A 20,156-nucleotide genomic window follows, 5' to 3' on the forward strand; every position below is an offset into this window, starting at 1 on the left:
GCACCTACTTCTTATTTGATATTTCAACATTAGATTTTAAAACAAAAATTTCTCACAGCCTATCCAACAAAAGAACAATATTTTTTTAATATTATTTTCTCACTGTTTTTGAGTTTTTATTTTCGGTTTTAATTTCATTTAAACATTTTCTATAGTTACTAAAATTACTTATTTAATGTTTATTATTAATATTAGTTAAATATTATTGAAAATACATTAGTTGTTTTACGAAACAATTTATAAACATCCTTGGTACCTTTTCTTTCCCTCCCCTCCTACCTCCTACTCGGATCATTCCTTTCCTTTTTTAATGCATTTCGGAAATTTTTAAAACTAGCAAATAAGTCTAAATTTAGTTACAGTTTCTCTTTCTTACTTATACAAGGTTCCCTTTTGCAATTATTTATTTTTTTTTTCTGCCATAGGATTTACGAACTTAAACGTATATGGTTTTTTGTTGTCATTCGATCGGCCGTGGTGGCCCAGTGCGTGGTCAGGACGATCCTACTTCCTAGGCTCCACTTCCCACGTAATACACACTTTGAATGTTTATGGTTTTTATTTACAATTTTACTTTTAGTGAAGTTCCCTACTTGATGCGAAGTAACGTTATCATAATCTTTGTTTCGTGGCAAAAACTATTGTTAAAACTTTTCAAGTGAGTGAGCATTTGTTTATCGAATTTCGAATCGAGTTTTTCAAAAACGCAACAACAGAGGTGTACTTTACATAACAAAATTCCAACTGAGCCGGAGAGCCAGAGCAACATCATCTCCCAGAAGCCAACGGCTTACAGACTATTTTTGGCACCGAATCAAACAGATAAAACTAAACACACATAATACAAGTAAGTTGGGTGAGAGTAGAATACTAAAACAAATCAAACAATTGCACATAACCCAGAGTCCAACAGTCCAACGATCCTAGCTCGTACAGAAAATCATTTTTTAACTTAAAACAAAAGAGTTAACAACCAGTATCCTTTATGAGGCACAGCTCATCGGATATTGTGGCCGAATATACTTTAATTTCTTTACAATATATTTTTAAAGTGTTTACAAAGTAAGACTAGGAGACTGGGAAGCTGGACTGAACTCCCTGCAACTTTAAATCACTGCATGCGAGGCCGGGGACGTGGAGCCAGTCACTTTTTGGAGCATTTGCATAAGCTGCTCGGTGGCCGACTGATTGTTCGGCAGCATTCCTACTCCCACCCCCAAGCCCACGAAACCAGCACCAGCCCCTCCACCCACAGCTCCGCCGCCTCCCCCACCCGACGGCGGGGAGGAGATCGATGTGGCCGCCGAGGCCGATGAGGACAGAGATGATGGGGTCAGCGCCAGTTTGGATTCTGGGAGCAACAAAAGAAGCTGGATTAGATTCGGTTCGATTGTCTACGGACTGCCCTGCATACTGTCATCGCTCTCCAGGTACGTGACGTACGAGTCGGTGCTATCCGGGTGGTTGCTGAGGTGCGAGTGCGACGTGATCCCGGAGTCCAGGCTGCTACCCTGCCCCGGCTGCCCTCCTGGCTGCTGGTTCGAGTTCTGGTGATTGTGCGGTCCGCCGGGAGGCGGTGGGTGCTGATGCGGCGGACCCTGCGCCGAGTGCGATTGCGGGTGTGGCGGGAGCACGGGCATTCCGTTCAGGTCGTACCCGTGCATCTGCGAATAAAAAACCAGCGTTTTATAATATTATCGGTTGCACTTAAAAATGTGCGATGAGGAACAGTCTGGGAAGCTTAGACCTAGTCCAAGAGGTCCAATGTAGAGCTAGTGTGGATCCTCACCTGATTGACCAGTTGCTGAAAGGCTGGCGTGTGCGTGTTGATCGCGCCGTTACTGTCTAGATCGGCGTGCAGGGCGAAGTCGCTTAAGGCTTTCCACGGCGGTTGATATGTCTGCACGTCCAGACCCTGCAGGTTCAGTGGTGAGTCGTGTCGGACCGGGGAGCTGGCGATCATGGGGATGCCCTGCATGGCGCCGTAGCCCAGCTTGCGACCCTCCTACGAGAACGGGGAATTAGTTACTGACCAATCAGTGACTGGCTGAGAGTCGCCATCGTTACCTTCTCCTGCTGCATCTGCAGCTTCATCTGGATGGTCTTCTTCTTGTCCTTGCAGCGCTTGTTCTGGAACCACACGCGGATGACTCGGGGCGACAGGCCCGTCATCTCCACCAGCTGCTCCTTCATGAGGGCGTCAGGTCGCGGATTAGCGTTGTAGCAGGTTCTAAAAGGAAGAGCTCCTTAGTATTTAAAGTTATTATGATTATCCAATGATCTCACCTGAGCGTATGCAGCTGTTTCTCGTTGAGCACGGTCCGAACTCTTGTGGGCTTGCCATCCGAGGGACCCGAGGGCCTCTTCTCCCTAATACTTTTGTGTGAGCCCGATTCGCTTCCAGAATCTGCAGGGAGAAAGACCAGAAGATACTAGATCAGTTCGGTGTGCAGTTTTTTGCGTTTTTGCCAAAGAATCAGCCTTTGAAGTGCCGGCCTACAGATTGCTCTCTTGCTTTCGGTTTTCTGCTTCTATTTTTGACAACAATTGCACCCAAATATCGCCAAATGCGAACAATTCGGCACTGATAGATCAAAGAGCCCAGGGCGCACGCGCTCCCCGAAGACTGGCATCCGAAACCTTGGTAATTAAGTCGTGTTTCACAACCCCCGGAACACGTCGTTATCTAGTTCTTCGATCGCACAGATCGATCGCGATGTCTATCGGGAGGCGGCGTGTCTGCTTTGAAGGAATTTACCTCGGCACTCACAGATGGCCGCCCAAATTGGCAAGCAAAGTTTTGGAGCTCATTCATAGGTTTCCCACTGGCCACCCCAAAAAGAGACATCTTTTCTGCCAGTGCTGGGACTTCAAAGAGAGACGTCCGCCTGCGATTTCGCAAACACTTGACCAGACTGCATGCCGTTTTCAAGTAGAACACAAACAAACAATCCGGCAAGTGGATCTATGAATGGCGTGCCAGCCGACAGACTGATTGATCATACGACCCGTCAGATCCACCGATCCGCCGATCTGGCGATCCAACAATCCGACGATACCTCGATCGAAGCCAGTCAAACAAAAATCCAATTCCCAAGAAGTTGCTTGTCAATGTTTGCCCGCTTGAACGCTTCGATGCACTGGGGAGTTTTTGTTTGCCCTGGCAGCTATATTTTTTGTTTCTCGGAGGAATCCTTTCCCGAGCTGGTGGAGGGAGTAAGGGGGAACCGCCACACACGTTTGGCATCCAGCGTTTGACATCGCCGCCCCATGTTGATAAGGTTGCCTTTTTCCATTTTTATTTTTCACTCTTCTCCGTTCTGGTTAAACAATGAGATTATGTTGACGATATGGTTGACAATTGTCGTACATTGTTTGACGTTTGCCGATTTCTATTGACACTCCTCTATCGGTTACAAGGATGTAACGCTGTTTTTCCAAGAACAAAACACGGGCGCAGAGCTTTTGTGCGATGCCGAACTATTTGCCCGCAACGGGTCCCGGTTTCCATTCACAGAACCAGACCAATTTGGGCTAATTAGGATTGGCAATCTGCGCGATGGGGAACGAGAGCTCCAGGTTGACTTTTCTCTAGTGGAATTCAAAGCGAAAAACACATCGGAAGTGCCGCCGAATGTGGGACAATAGCCAGTGAGTTACAGCTCTTGCTCATTTTGAAAATTAAGTTGCTAACTTGGCGGAAAATAAATACGAGCAGTATAGTAAGCTGCGGAGACAAAAGGCAACTTCTTGCACTGCAAATACAAATATTAAGTTACTCCCTGCTATAATTATATTGATGAATGGGTCCCAATATTTGGTTTCACTGTCAACTCAGAAACCAAACAAACGATAGACCCTCCACACAAAAGGGTCATCCCCAACTGAAGGGTTGATTTGTTGCAGATAAACAACCTCCAGCCCTTTCATTTGCACCCCAAGGAAGCCATCCCCAAGTGCCACAGCAAACTCCACCGGCTGAAGCACCCTCGACGCGTGAAATCAAGAGCCCCAAATCCGCACTCACCTGACATTGAACCCAGTTCGCTGGAATGGTTGTTATTGCTAAGGTTGGTGTTGTTGTTGTTACTACTGCTAATATTGTTGTTGCTCTCCACCGAAGACGAGGTTAGGCTGCTCTGCGACGATTTCTCCAGCACATCATGATCCTCCTTGCAGTACAAAGCCCCGGCATCGCGTAACGCGAATTCATCACCTAAAATTCCAGGTAAACATTAGTTATTTGCCCACTGAGCGGGGGGTACTTGGAAGGGGGCGGAGGGCCGGCAATAAACACTCACCTGGCAGCAGTTGACGGGCACATGCCGAGCAGCGAAAGCACTCGATGTGAAAGATTTTCGTTTTGGCCCGCATCACAAAATCGTTTTTGCTGAAGGAGTTGCCGCATTTATCACATTTTGTACCAAATAATCTGAAATAAGATTTTAATTAGTTTTTAAGCTATTTAAAATTCTATAAGTATTGTAGGTACAATACAATAAATAGTTTTTATATTTCGTACAATAGGAACTTGTATGGTTCTATAAAGACAACAGATCCTTATCTTTCAGGGACCTTAGGTTCTTAAGTACTCTTGGAAGCCATCCATCTTGCTCTTGTTTAGACCTTTTATAGGATTATATAGATGCCTTTTTGAATATGCTATCCTGCAAACGCATCTCAGTAATCGGCTGCATCCACCGCCCAGATGCCAATAGTTTCTTAGATTAGGAATTAATACTCAAGATTCCAAGCTGTTTGTACAAAGGTCTTGGTAGGAAAGTATTGGGGCCAGTGTGATTAGATCGTTAAAAACAGCCAAATTCCCACGTATTCAAAAGTTGTTTACGTTTTAAAAGCCCGTACTGGAAAAGAACTGGGGGTGGGTGTGTATTTTAAAAGTCCTTGGGGAAAGTGATGGGTAACAGGTGCAAACAGTGCCATTCTAACACCTTTTTACGGAAAACCAAGTACCTTTTTCAAAGAAAGGGTCAAAAAGGATGCAAGGGCGAATTGCATGACAATTATAAGAAAATGATTCTTTTTGATCGACTAATAAAATAAATCTTGGCTTATGTTTGTCAACTGCAAGTATGTGTCTCCAATCGAGCCTCTATTTTTTGTGAGCCGGCCTATGTATGGGATTGGAGCCCCATTGCGGTAGAATATTTACATATATTTTTTGTGTTTATATAGTTGTTTATTTTAATTAATTGTAAGTATATTAACTGATTTGAAATGTGTCCGAAATGTGTCTGAATGTATTCAGAAGAACGAATCTAAATGCCCATCTAGACGCCCCGAAAACCCTGAAAGGTCCCATGATTATGGCTTGTAAATACTTGCGAGGGGTGGGAGCTTGTTTATGGCCATAAAATAAAATTCTTTTGTCAGCACCGACGTCGATGACTGAGCCGCATATTCATCAATCATGCAGCATCCCGGAGTCCCAGAGAGTGAGTGTGAGGGGGAAAAGTGTTAATTTATAGCTTTGCACGTGTTAATCAATTATTCAAAGATTTGCATGGCAAATAGTTGCGACTTTGGTTGTTGGTCGCCGGCCACCGGACACCGGCCACCGGCCGCCGGCTTTATGATGGCAAAACAAAAAAGGCCCAAACACGGCTTTTATTGCACGTCATACATTTAGCGATGATGAAACCCCCAGAGCAGCGAGAAGCCGCCGGACTGGACCTGGACCTGGACCAGCTGTTGATTAGAACTTGCTGCCCAGTCGCATGTGTGTTTGGCATCACAGGGCTAATTGGCTGGGCTAACAAGGCCGGCTAACAAAAGTCGGAATCAGAAGAAATAGGAACGCTGGCGGACGCTACAGTTGGAACTACACCGAAAGGCCAGGCGCATGACAGGGAGTGTGTGCCTAGGGCTGAGCAAATAGACCTCGAATCGGTTCGGTCGAGTACAAATTAGATAACCCGCCGGAGCAGCTTCGGCTGCAGTGGAATGAAGATGATCCATCGGCATGACGAGGAACCGGGCACTCACCTAACATAATCACGCTTGCAGTAGGTCTTCCCGTCGCGGACGAAGCACGTGCAGCTCTCGTCCAGGAACTGCCTGCACTCCTGGCACTTTAGACACGCTGCATGCCACTCGAGATCGGGAGCCACGCGCAGGATGTACTGGTCGTGGATCTGGCCACCACAGCCCACGCAGTGCGACAGTCGTTGTTTTTCTGGAAGGGAGAGTCTTTTGTTAATATCATTACATAATAGTACTAGATGCTAGTTTAGAACCTATTTTAAAGCTAAGAGACTGTGTAACTTCCGTCGGCAACTTCTGCCTTGACTTTGCCAGCTCGGCGTTTGTTTTTGCTTGAGTTTTTGGCAAGAACTTGAATTAATTTCGCCAATTATGCCTTTGGAGAGTAAACAAATAGAAAGTGAGACGGCAGAGACTGCGCTAATTAACAAACTGTTATCAAATAATCCGAGTTCCCCTGTTTACCCAAGTGCCGTTCGCCGTTCGCCGTCCTTTGGACTGGAATGGCAAAAGTTTTTCTGCCAAAAAGTTTTTCCTCTTCGGGCCGGGTCTTTTGAGTTTTCTCGGGGAAAAAACATTTGAAAAATTCATAAATCCTGGCCTGGCCCAGCCAAGCGCACGGCGAACGCAGCCACCATTTTCAAGTATTTAAGTTGGAGCCCCCAGCCCGCGTCCGCGCCAGGAATGGAGGGAAAAATCAATGCAATCATTGCCACATTATGTACAGGACCCACCACACCCGCCCAGCCCATCGGTAAATATGTGCTGCTGTGCTGTAATCCTTGGCAGGGCGCAGGGGGAGGTCCTCTGGTCCTGCTCCTGCTCCTGCTCTTGGTCCTGTTGAAAAATTAAGAAAAAGTTTGACGCGCGTTTAGCACGTTTTAAATGTTTCGTTGCCCCAGCTTCCCCCCACACACACACACACTGGTACTGGCACACACTGTGGCAGAAACACATACACCCATACTGAGACAAAATCTGTATCTGTTGCCTTGTATCTTTGTATCTTTAAACGTGGCCGCGTATCTGAATGCTGGTTTGTGTGTGGGTTTTTTTTGGGGAGTGGTTTGGGGCGGGAAGAGGGCGGCTGAAGTGGCAGGGCGGGGAAGGGGAAGGGGAGTTGGGGCAGCGGGCAGGGACTCGGGGTGTGTATGTATCTGCGTATCTTTCGCACTCCCTGTAGCTACACATGAATTATTTATAAAGGCGGAGCAGACAAGTTGCTGCTGCCGTTGTCCGATACAATTGTTGTTGTCGTTGTTCTTCTGTGTATTCTTTCCTTCTTCTTCTTTTTTTTTAGCCGATTTTTCGGTTTTGCGTTTTTTTCGTTCTTGTGGGTTACCCTGAGAAGTGGGTATATGCCTTGGAATGGGTACTATCGGAACTGAGAATGAGCCTTTAATTATGAGTTTGTAATAAACTTGTTCTTCTATTGAGACCTAAAGAGACCCATTGATAGAGTGAGTTCTCCTATATAGTCCCTACCCTTTCTCATTAAGAGGTAGTGTATCTTAAAGCCGTCTAAGCCCGCCACAAGGAAAGCTTCCGTACTTGGCTTATGTGTATTTGTTGCTCTTTACGCCGAAAGTGCTTGGGACTTGGAACGCAGACAGGCGGACGGACGGACGGATGGCCGGGAGGACGTCCTGACAGCTGGGTGGAATGGAAGATTGACAAACGGACGGACAGCCGGCATTTACTTCCATGTTTCAGCCTCCAATTGCTGCGGCTGTTTATTCTTTCTTGCTGCCATTTCTGCTCAGCCTTGGCCGGGGGGCATGTGCGGCCTTTTATTTATTTTTTCCTCTAAAAGGTTCGTATATAAAGCTACCCTACACGGCCATTTGTGGCAGGCCATGTGTGTGTGTGTGCTTGGGACCTCCATTTTGGCGGATTGTTGCTCGGAAGCCCCTGTTCTTGCTGGCCTTTCCTTAATATTTCCCCACTTCTTGGGTTTTTGATAAATTTCTGACGCTATTCCGGGTGGGTGTATGGTTGCTGGGATCTGTGTGGTCCTGGTCCTGACTCCCGTGCCTTGTGGACGGACGGCGATTGGAGTTGCTTTTGTTGCCTTAATGATCCTGCGCAGTTCGTTTCATTTTTCTTTTGCCACCCAGCCGCCAAGTCACCCACACAACCACACAGACATGGCAACACAAACAGAAACAGACCCATAGATAGGCACACGCACACACACTGCCGCAGCCATTATGGCTGTAATGGGAATTTAAGCACAGCTCCTGCTCCTGCTCCACCTCCTCCTCCTGCTCCTGGCCCGCTCCTGGTCCTGCGCCTGTGTGCTGCGTTTTCGTTTCGGGGGTTTTCCGCTTTTGTGGCGTATCTTTTGCATGTTGTGTTGCCATTTTGTAGCCTCCCCCGTGGCCCACTCACTGCCCACCCGCCACGGCCTGTCCTGGCCTGGCCCACTCCGCCCCATTTCCTCGTTCTGGGGTTGTCGCGTCGTATTTTTTGTTTCCGTGTGTGTTTCCTTTTTTTTTTCTGCGGCACACATTGGACCAAAATGCAATTTTGTCTCGTGTTGTCGTCTATGAATTTTTCGACTGTGTCGGCGGTTTTACTTGGCGAACAGAAAGGGGGCCAGCGGGGCATGGGGCTGCGGCTACTGCGGCTTTTTCACTTTTCCCGTGGAAAACGCTTCCCGAGCTGCGTGTTTCCCATTTTCGCCTGTCACTTGGCTTCAGTATCATTCCTACTTTTTTTCGGAGTTCTGTTGAAGCAAAACACCATATATTTTTCATTAAACAGGCAGCGATTTTCTATAAAAACGGCGAGGTTAGTCGCACCCCGACCCCACTCACGTTTTTAAAGCCGCACCTTCCGAGTGGCCGCTGCTCTTGACCTCCGCAACCTTTCCTCTGCGACTCGGCTGCCATGATGTAATGGCATAGCATTATAATAGCACACATTCTCTGTTTAGTCCACTGGTACAGACTCTAAGAGGAGCTTACTTTTATCTGCTAACACTAGTGCCCAGTTGCTAGCTCGTGTTCCTGATGGACAGATAGACGTCCTGGCTCTAATTTAGACTTGATCCGCTCCTGTCCAGCGATAGCCCAGCAATAAACATATCAAGGGATATGTGCCAAGTAACGCCCACTGGAGAACCCCTCCTGCAAGCCTGGCTTGCCATCTCTTTCCCGGCTCGGTGCTCCTCGTTGGACCCCTTATCAGAGGCGGCAATCTCTCAAAGGCCCGCAGGGGCGACCCGAGACGGGGGAACACGTAAAATTGCAGTCAAATCAACGTGGCTACTCCACAGATACTCCGACACACACGGGCTCACCGACACTCGGGCTCGGATGCAATGGCTGCCCAGCATCCTCTCCCATCCAACAGTTGCTCGACAAGGGGCAACATGCAAAATGCAAAGCATCGATAAGATACGTTCGCCCGGCCTCCTGGCGGAGTGGCCGGCCAGCCGGCGGGAAGGCGAAAGAAATTATGGAAGCTTCGCCGGATATGGGCACGATTTCAAAAGCAACTACTGTTTGTGTCTCCGCGCCGGGGGACCAAGGGCACCCTTTGATTTATGGCATATTTGTCGAAAAGAAATACAAAGCGCAGCCACAGAGTACTGGCTATCGGTGGGGTAGCAAGTGTCGCTTCTTTTCGGCTCTAACTAGGAATTTCACATGCCCATAAAGCAAACTATGCACTGAGAGAAGAGATTTTACAAATAGTATTCTACCAGAGCTACAGCACGTGACGCATCTCCTGGAAGCTGGGACTGAGGTTCATTCAGCTTTACCTGTGGAGCGATTTAAAAAATTAATGATGACAGGCAGCGAGGACGAACTTCGGAACACGTGCCCCTGGCTCGTTCCTCATCTTTCCATTTTTGTCTTTTTTGGGCATCCTCTCGACCGGACAATTCGAATTCACATTTTGACAGACTCATCAATTTTGTAGATACGAAGGCAGGAGCAGGCCAGGGCGGCGGAGGGCCGGGCTCTGGCCACTGATTAGGCCATGTTTTGTGGGGCTGGCCATTGTCTTTTCGGTGTGTGGGTTGGGGCTTGCAACTTCAAAGGAAGTTCTGCGGTCTATGATTTGTTTGTCCTCGAGACTTGATACCTCCGCCTGCGGTTGCAGTTTAGGGACTTTGACTTGGACGGAGTTGGCTTAATTGAATGCATCGGATTGGGCTGTTGCTTTGGCAATAGACGGAGTAATCTACGATAGGATGAGTTACTAAGTTGGTCTATTTAGTTAGAGGTCTGGTTCGTGTCACGCAGTCATCTCCGTCCGATCTGATGCGTAGTCGTGTAACTCCGCAGCGGAGCCAATAACTGATCAATGCAAACTGACTCTTCTCAAATATGTATAAAAACCAACAATGAGCAGGAGGGGGCAGGAGACACATAACACACAACACACCATACACCACAAAAGAAGCCGCCGAAGGCAATCACTTTGAAGTGTTTGATTTTCGAATTGGCCGTCGCAGCTAACCGGCGGTTGTTGCTGTTATTGGTGGTGGTGTTGGCTGTCGTTTTATTGAAGCCAAATTTGAATACCCGACAAGGGGAGATGCCATCGACTGTGGCTGCTGGATGCTGGCTGCTGAAGGCGCGACATCAAAGAGTGCCTGACTCAAAATGGACATGGGCCTGCAACAATTTATGCCACATCCACGCGGACACGCGGACACTCGGACAGGGGCCGGCTGAAGAGAGGGACGGCTATGTTGTGTTGCTGTTGCTGCTGTGTGCTGTTGCATGTTGCAAGCAGGCCCGAAGAACGGAAATGACCTTTTTTGTGTGTCGGCGGCTGAAAACAAAATGCCGATGTGCCATCGCCGGACAAGGTATGGTTGCTGCACACTTGGAGAAAAACTGGGCGACTTTGTAAAAGTACAGTGCGTGATAAAGCTACTTCTAGACATTCAGGGATTAATAGTTCTAATAATAAATCAGTATATGTATTAACAATAAAGCTTAAGACCCATTGCTGTCTCAAGTCCCAAATACGTTTCTCGGACTGTAGATTCTCTCCTGCTTGCCCCTCTGCTGCTGCATGTCGCCGACAGATGACAAGAACCGATAGTGTCTTTTTTATTTGAGGCCCGACTGCAGCCAGAAGAACCCAGAGTCTGGTCCGCAGCATCAGCATCAGAATCAGCCTCGGCCGTTCTTTGGGCCCAGTTAAGTGATGATCATGATGGGTTATTAGGCAGGTTGCGTTGACAACGCATTTGTCTTGCAATGGGAACGCCGACGCAGGATCCCGACCAGCGATAAGGGGGCGACATTTATTTATGGTGTTTTAACACAAGGCGCCCCTCTCGGACCGATTCAGAGTAGGAGAAATGAAGTCAACCGCACCTCGGGAACGGGACTGGGAAAGGGAAAGCCAGAGTCAGAGCCGTCACTCCAAGCTGTCAAATTAATGTCAGTAATGAACGAAAAATCTCCCCGAAAATCCGACTTTGATTCGACTGCAATTAAAAGGAGCCGCACACAAAGCAGTGGCCTCAGAGCCAACAAGCTCTCAAAACTACGAGTACATGTCCCACTGCAGTTTAGCCTTTTTGGTCCAAACTGGTTTGTTGTAACGATTTTCCAATTGCCAGTGACCATTTTAGATTTTTCAATTTTCAATTTGCAGCTGCGGCTCGGCATTCTTTCCACATAATTCGGATGTCTCTCTCCCCAATTGGATTTGCATATTTCTGTTTCTGATTCGCTTAATTTGTCTAATTTTAATGCTTCTGGCTTATCATAAATCGCTTTCGGCCCGGCTAATTAGAATGTGTGCGATTCGACCACATTTCTGCATTGCCGCGTGTTGGCCGACTGGGTTTCGCTCGCCTGGTGGTGGTTCTTCTCCGCCTGCCCGTGTAAATATTTGACCTGGTGCGTGTGAACTTTAACAGTTTTTATGCTTTATTTGTCGCAAATATTGCGCGAACATGACAAGCCGAAAGGTGGACCCAGCACCTTGTCCCATCCTTGTCCGCCCCGGAGCATTCCGGTTCTGTTTGCCCCTTGGCCAGGTTCTCGGAGGTGTTTTGCTTTCCTCCGCTGGGCTCTGCGCATGCGTGCACCTTTGCACTCGAACATTGTAGCTGGATGTAGCTCTTGTAGTTCTTGTTGACGCTGTTGTGACTTCTCTTGTTTGGTTCTTTTACAGGATGCTTTTTGTAGGAACTATTTCCTATAGAAGATGCTATAAGAGGAGGTTCCATGCCATTTCTTCATGGAATTCTTATACAATCGTCAGTTAGTTATCCTCTTTATCAATCCACTCTTCCGTAACTCGTTCTATCCCGACTTTAAGGTGTGGCTCAGCCTCCCCCGATACACCTATGTAGGTACCCACCTGGGTAGAGCCCCAATGCATCGACACCGTTATAAAACCCGAGACCTTATAAAAAGAAGCCGCCTGCTTTATGGCTCTCGGAGATCGAGTTGCTCGTTTAACGCGCTGCCCGGATTCCAAAGTGCTCCTCCGAGCACCTCCTCCCCCTCCGGGTCCTGGGCCGCCATAGAGTATTTAAAACCTGGTGATTACGCGCACGCAAGTCAACAAAGAAAAATCAACGGCGACTGGGGAACGAGCGGGAACTGGAGACCGGAGACCGCCAAAGGCTTCAGGGTTGTGTTCATGCAAATTTTTAACTTCATTTCGGCTTCGTTTTGTTAATTAATTTATATTATTTTATTTGGGTGTCGTATACACACACACAGCCTCAGAGCCACACAGCCACAGAGGCCTGCGCGGCATATCGGCTCCTCGGTCTGTGTCTCTGGTCCAGTTGGAGAGTCTCGAACGACAAATTTATATTTAATGAGCTTCATAAAATTTGAATTTCAAAAGAGCCTTGCACCGCAGCGGCATGTTCCGATACGAGAGACCGCAATCCTAAGATCCGGAGCCGGGAGACCGCAGACCTGAAGAGCGGGATCGACTGGGATTGCAATCAGCGCGATTGCAGGACGGTCGGAGGATGAGGATTCCGATTCCTTGGCCTGGCTGCGTTCCAATAAACTGCTCGGTTTTATGGCATTTTAAGTAGGCCTGCTTTATGGGGCCTCGTCTTCGGCTTGGTCTTCGCCCTGCTCTCTTTTCTGGGACTAGTTGCGGATCGAGTTCTCCTCACGAGCCTCGGCCGCGTGATTCATTTTCGCTAATCTGTGTGGTCGTCTGGCCGGCCCGGGAAGACGTATTGCTGCGCTCTACCCACTCTTAGGCGGCGACAAAACGCTGGCCGCCAACTCCCCGCAAATTAAAAGAAAACCATAATCCAAAAGGGGAAATATGTCACTGGGAGGCGCGAAGGCCTCCCCGACCCGTTTGGTGGGTTTCGAGTGGCGTTTTGTCGCAGTTGGCGGATTCAACAGTTCAATTGACATAATGAGCTACATTTTGTTAACACCATGGATGGTGGAGTGGCGGAGTATCCTCCACTCAGAACTAAATTAATTAGTTTAAGGTCTGCAAACTGTTTCTTCCCCAAAAACTGCCTCCAAGACACAAGTCTGGCTCTAGCTGAGGTGGGATTATGCTTCCCGTTTGCAGACCAGCAGAGCTATGGGCCGGCGACTGGTTCGGCCTGTTTCCGAGCCGCTTTCCCGTTCTCTGAGGCCTCTCTTTCTGCCTCCGACCGTGTGGCAACATTTCAATTTGACATAATGAGCCGCAGGTAGAGACGCCCGAGAGGCGATGGCTCAGTGATGCGCACAGTCAGTTATCCATATCCACATCCGCATCCCGACCGGGCCGAGTCAAAATATGGTCAGGTAACTTACGGTAATTGCTGCGGCTACCGTCTGGCGACGTGTCTGCCTCAAATCCCGACCATACATCCCTAAATCTGAATGAGTCGCCCCGTGGCGCGACACTCGAAATGGGTTTTGGTGACAGAGTCTAGAGTCTGGGTTCAGCGGGCGGTCCAACCTGTTGAGCCGCCACTTGACATTGCGTGGAGTGGCTCTCGATTGGGTCCACCCCCTAGAAGTGTAATGGGACCCGGCAAGGAGCCACTCTCCCACATACAATCGATCTGCATGCTCCGCTTTTCCCAAATGAACTTGTTGGATTGTGCAATCCACTCAAGTGGCGTCTGGGATTTTCCTGGCCACTCGCTGGTGACGCCAGCGGCGACTATTTGAAGTCTTTCGGGTAGACTCCCGACTTTCCGGCTTTATAGATCGCACATAAAGTTTCGGTTCTTCTAGACGGCATCAGCATCCTCAGCATCGAGCTAAGGTCTGCTTGCGTAAGGTTCTTTATTGTCTTTCATGCTTAATTAGTCATTAAAACAAGGGTTATAAAAATGACACTCGTAAAGAGCCGGGCCAGTCCCAGTCATAGACGGAGTGGGCTCCAGAATAAGCTTTAAAAACGACGCCATTAAAGTGGCCACCGCGTTGCATGCAGCACGCCAAAAGCCACACGGGGGAGACGTCCGCGCCGTCGCCTGCACCTGAGCCTGCACTCACACACACACAGAGACACACACACGCCCAGGAGCACCCCTCCCATTATATATGGATGTGGCCAGGTGTCATATGGCGCAGCGGGTGCTCGGCGGCCACCGAAAACTAACTTGCCCCACCGAAAATCCCAGCGGGAAATGCAAAGCGCTCGCCACTCTTAATGAGCGCCTGGAGAGAGGCACGAGTTTCCCCGCTTTCCGCCCGGCTGGGGGCGGGGCTCCTCCCCCCTTTTGAAGCGCACGCGATAAACGGGCGTGGCATGTCGGTTGCTCCTTTATTTTCTGTTTCTGTTTCAGTTCTGTTTGGTTAACTCTCCCAACTAATTTTTGGCTGCACCGAGTCTCCCCCGGGCTCCCGCGGCTTGAAATTTAATATTTTCACCAAACAGTAGCCGCCTCTCACCTTGACAAGCCGCTGACACCTTGACTGAACTTTAAAATGCGAGAGAAAAAAATCAGAAACGAAAAATTAATTGCACTTTAATAGGTTGAGTGCCGGGGCTTCAACTGGCAGGACAGCCGGCCGAGTATCTTGAACTGCATTAATGAGTGGGGCGCTTCAGCTTTAAGATTTTAATATTAAAGCTCAGTACAGCACGAATGGGGTGTTTTATCGTCGAACAAAAAGCATTTTCATGTGAGTGCTTTGAGGTCGTGGCTTTCGGAGTATCATACTCGTAGGGCTCTGGAATCTATCCCCAAATAATGCTAGTGGTGTGCGACTCATCGGAGACCTCCAATATAGCTGTCTGTCGGGAACGGAAATTCCAGGCATACTTCTCTAATTTCCCAGGTCAGTAAGCAGTTAATTAATGCCAAAAAGCACAGCCCCGATTCGAGGATATACCTGGTCGCGATGCCGATATCTGGCAACTGTCTTCTAGACCAGACCCGGAGCTCGGACACAAATGCATTTCAAACGCCGGACGGGGGGAGCGGGGAGTCCAGTTGGAGGCGACACAGGCGCAGGCGCACAGCTGTCTTGGGCCCGAAATCTCAGGTACGCAGCCGAGACCCTCGGCCGTAACATATTGATCTAGTGCCAGGGACCGAAGTGCAAAATCAGATAAGCTTTGGGATTTACGTGGCTGTCTGCTCGGTCTGTTTTGGGCATTTGGCATTTGGTCCGGCCGGGAATTTATGGATTGCGCCTAAATAACTTTATCACACCCCTTGCGGCTCGAACAGCAGCAGCAGGGACTCCGAGGCTCACCGGAAACGGGAAGGCAAAAATGTCAGACAGAGTCAGGCGACAGGGACTCGGATAGGAACTCGTAAAATATAGATAAGGGGCTTGTCTGCCATCGGCACTAATGGGAGGGGCCGTTGCAGCGCAATCAGTGTTTCCAGAAGGTTGCCTAAATATTTAAAGCTTCATCAACAATACACAACTTTTTCGGAAGAGTTGTCATCTGGTTGGCATGCTGGCTTTAATTTCTTCGCATTCACATTCAAATCAAGGCTGAGATGTCGCGGCCAGCCATAAAACCTAAACTGTAGCATGTCCGACCGATATTCAATCAATTTTTACACTGGCCGGCGAGACCTGGCATCATGTTATACAAAACTATTAAATGCTAGACAAAAACAATAGGAATTCCGAAGACCCAGTTCGGAGACCGGCTTAGAATGGCCATATAATTAATTATATGGCACTCTGAAGCGGAGCTCGTTACGTATACGAACCTCGTCTCCTTTCACTGACGCTTCAGCCGCACTCCGCGAATAAACAAACACAGATCAGAGATCTGTGGGTCGAGCATCACTCTCCCAGCCAACTAACCTGCCCCATCTGGGAGCTCGGTTCCATTCTCCTAACCTTTTACGGACGGAGCCTGACACTTACAAATTGTTCCCAAAATTGTTTAAACTTTTTCGGCGACTGGCCGAACATTTGCCCAATCAATTTTTCACAATTAGCTTTCGAAAGGCTGTTTCCCGATTTCTGATTAATATTCGATTAGTATTGATTCCCCTCGGAGTTTATTAAATTTTTGGCTAATTGGTGAGCTATTAAGGCAGAATCGTTTGATTTTTATGTCCGCGAATAATTGTCAATTTTTTATGGTCTTCGGCATTAAGTTGTACGACTTTATGGCCGCCTCGGAACTAGTCCACGCCCCGAAGTAGGCTTCAGTTTATTGAAAGAGACTTTGGATCTCTTTTCGTCATATTTAATTAATTTAACGACTACTTGAGAAGTTAGCAACGACATGTCGACTGCCCGCCCGATGCCCGCCGATGGGCCGGGGGCTGGGTGGCCCTGCTCCGTGGCTTGTGACATGGAAAACTCATTAAAATGTTTACAGCTCAAAAAATCAACAAACAAACAAAACTCTCGGCCGGACTTCGAGTGAGCCAACAAAGAGAGTGGCCTGGCCGGGAGGAGGCGGCGAAAATTACAAAAACTGTTTTCATTTCAAATATCGGCCCGAAACTACAGAAACCCAAGCACCGAGCTCCTCCGCCAAGCACTCTGCCAACTAAAGTGGATAGCGTAAAGTTTTCAAATTAAAATTTTCACGCATTAAATATTCAGTGAGCCGTCCGGCCGACAACTAATTCGAGTTTAAATTACAATTAAAGCATTTCAATGCAATTTCAGTGGCAGTGCCAGTGCCAGTGCCAGTATCCCTCCTCATCCATAATTTAGTTTCGAACAACTTTGTTGCGTTTATGATTATGATTTTTCGTGTTTTTGCCATTTTTTCGACAGTTTTTTCGGTGGTTTGGTGTTTTGCGGCTTTTGTTTGGTCGGAGAACTGTCAGGCCGGGCATTTGTCAGAATGTGGCATTCGGAATAGAATTTAAATAAAATATCCCGACCCGGCCGCTCTTTTTCTGACGCATTTTTTAATGACACTCTGGTTTATGAATTTATAAAGTGCATTTTGGTCAGCTTGTGACTAGACTAGCCCCGGCACTAGTCGCAGTCCCGCACGGGAGGAATTTTTGATAATGCCCTGCTCAGTTTGTGGCCCGCAATTGCTCCGCCGCTTAATTGCCGACATTAAAGTGTCATTCAACCGTTAATTGGCTCTGTATTATATGTAAAGTGTGTTTAAAATAAAATACGGCCACCATTTAAGTGTTATTGCCATCGGCGGATCATGAAGGGATGCCGAGCAGTCTCTAAGCCATTACAAGCCGTGATTTCTTGGCCCATTTGTCAAAAAATTAAGAAGAGAAATTGTCCATTCAGGTCCATAATTAATATTTATTTCATATTTAATTGTTAGCTGTAGAGGTTTGGCTATAAAGAGGTACGGCCGACCTTGTTCGCATTCGATTCGTTGCTCGAAAAAAGCACTTCAAGGCAAGAGTTGAACTTTTTAATGATTTTTGTTAAAAATAAACCCCAATTACAAGCGAACTTGACCCGCAGTTCAAGTTCTTCGGGTCTAAACCTTTCCGAAATCTCTCATATTTTCAAAGTGCAGACCTGTGCCTAAATAATTCCAAACTTTTTATGCGTTTTTTAATGGTTATCAAATCGGGAGAGTTGCGGTTCAGTGACTCCGATTCCCACTTAATGACAATTTAATTTTGATTCCTAATTCTGTTTTGGGCCTGTGACACACCATAAATAAGTCATTAACTGCTCTAAATAGCTTTATTAGCGGTAAATGGCTCGACACTTTAGTCTGGGCTCTAATATGGATAGTAAAGAGGCTATCTACAGGGTTTTGAATCAAAATTATAGTCTATGCTCCATGGTATCCGCTTTTTAGAACCCTATTATCTGTATGAAACTCAGAACTCCAAGGTCTGTAGTATATCTATAAGTAGTATCCCCTTTGAAGCCCGTACTCACTTATCACATCGTGTCCGTGGCAATCCAAATCCAGGTGATGGTTCATCACCAGCGATGGCTGTAATCCAGTTTGATTGTGGTTGTGATTGTGCAACGGTAGCTGGTGAGCCAAATGGCCACCAATCTCTGCCATTACCATATATTTGGCTGACAGGACACTCGGCGAAGCACACTCGAGATTTATCCGGGCTGCTGGGTGGGCTGCTGGGTTGGGAAATTCGGGTGGTTTTTGGCGGAAAACCGATCAGGAGGTTACGGACATTGAGCAGGGATATTGTAAGGCACTTGTTCGGGCAATTTTGCGAGATACTCGTGGGTATAGTTCCTTGGAAGCGTGGGCACACTGGGTACAACACTGTGATCGGTACTGGGTATCACACACGCGGAAGTTTGGCTGCGAGATGCTGCGGGAGGAGAGTCTGCGTATCCACAAAAAGGCGACGGCAATCCGGCGGATGTTATTGGCCTTGCTGGCCAAGTCGGCTGACGACGGCTCTGTAGTTTCAGTAACGACGACCGACGAGCCCTGGAACGGCGACGAAAGCGGCGGACGAGGTCTGGAGGCGCGGTTCGTGCGTACGATGCTCACTGTGCGGAGACTGAAGAACGACTAAACCGGTCGGCGGGCGCTGCGCTGGCCTCGGCGCCGCAAGCACTCACCCCGAAAAGTATCTGACGGATGCGCGGCCGGGTGCGAGAAGAGCGCAGCTAGCTGGTGCCGAGTCCCCCTCTTCCGCATCTCGCAGTCTTGCCTGCAGCGGCAGCAGCAGCAACAGCAACAGCACAGCGGCGGCGGCGGAGGCAGCTGCAACCGGTTGTGAGGCCTCATTGTTTTTCGGACATGTAGCTCGGGGAGTTCGAAACAGGAACAGGTGTTTTTGTCGCACTCGCTCCGGCATTGGCCGGATTCGCGCAGTAGCTGTGTCTCGCTCTCCGGCGGTCGGAGGGCCTGTTTCTAAATGGCGGCGAAGCGGGCCAATCGGTAGACTGGAGTGCGCATGACTTGCTCTGGGCCGTCAGTGGAGTCCACACGGTCCACAAATGGAGGCAGTCAGGAGCTGGACGGACTGGCTCCTGCCTTGCCCTCTGCCCACCCCCCTCTGTTGGCCTTTTGTTTTGCCAATTTCGCTTTTGGTTTTCGGAGTTTGTACTACAAAATGGTTGCACTTGTAAGCAAGCGCACCTCTCTCGCTCCTTTCGGGGCTTTTTTGTATCCATCCCGGCCATCCAGCCACCTACCCTCGAATTGTTGTAATGCGCTTGTCGAACTTTATGGCTGGCACCCACGCCCTAGCCCCTCACCTGGCCGCCGCTTCTTGACTTGGTTGCAAGAACTCCGGTTCCTGGTGCTTGCGGTTGCAAGGAGTCTCGTTTCGGGTGTGCTGCAACATCATAATAATTATTGATCTCTTGATTTTGTCTTTTGGTTTTCGGGCCCCAGTTCCAGTGGCCCCCTCAAGGCCCTGTTGCAATTTTAATGACGCCCACGCCCACACCCACGCCCAGGCCCTCGCCCCTTGTGGGCAGCCCGTACGATTGGCGCTGTGTGGGTGTCTGCGTTGCGGTTAGCAGTTCGTTGACTTGGCAGCACAGTTGCCACATTTTGTAGCCGATGATATGTTGTAATGTCAGTTAGCAGTATCGTTTGGCCTACACTGGGACAAATAGGGAGAGATATAGTTGTCCTTTTTGGGGAAAATGTGGAACTTAGAGTAGGGAAGTCTAGGCAGTGAGGTGACCTGACAAGGCCTGAACTACGGGGCTCATATTAAAGAGCTTTCAAGGCTTGGATTTCTGCAAGTGCCCTACTGCCCTCCTCATCTTTTCCATTTTTATTCGACGCTGGGTATTCCGAAGGAGTGGCTCTGGTGATTCGGT

The 20,156-nt window shown here is 48.3% G+C and overlaps 1 protein-coding gene across 1 annotated transcript; it reads right to left on the bottom strand.

Moving 5' to 3' along the window:
• Positions 1-106: 106 nt before the first annotated feature.
• tup (LIM1_Isl and LIM2_Isl domain-containing protein tup) lies at positions 107-18,901 on the bottom strand. The gene is made up of 9 exons (XM_017250166.3): positions 18,279-18,901; positions 6,007-6,196; positions 4,302-4,432; positions 4,028-4,216; positions 2,287-2,407; positions 2,068-2,230; positions 1,790-2,005; positions 1,415-1,664; positions 107-1,351 (listed from the first exon to the last, which is right to left on the bottom strand). The coding sequence occupies exons 1-9, from the start codon at positions 18,415-18,417 to the stop codon at positions 1,107-1,109; spliced, it is 1,644 nt and encodes a 547-aa protein (XP_017105655.1). The 5' UTR covers positions 18,418-18,901; the 3' UTR covers positions 107-1,106.
• Positions 18,902-20,156: the final 1,255 nt, after the last annotated feature.

This window comes from Drosophila bipectinata, chromosome 2L (genome assembly GCF_030179905.1).
Source record: "Drosophila bipectinata strain 14024-0381.07 chromosome 2L, DbipHiC1v2, whole genome shotgun sequence".
Lineage (NCBI taxonomy): Eukaryota > Metazoa > Arthropoda > Insecta > Diptera > Drosophilidae > Drosophila > Drosophila bipectinata.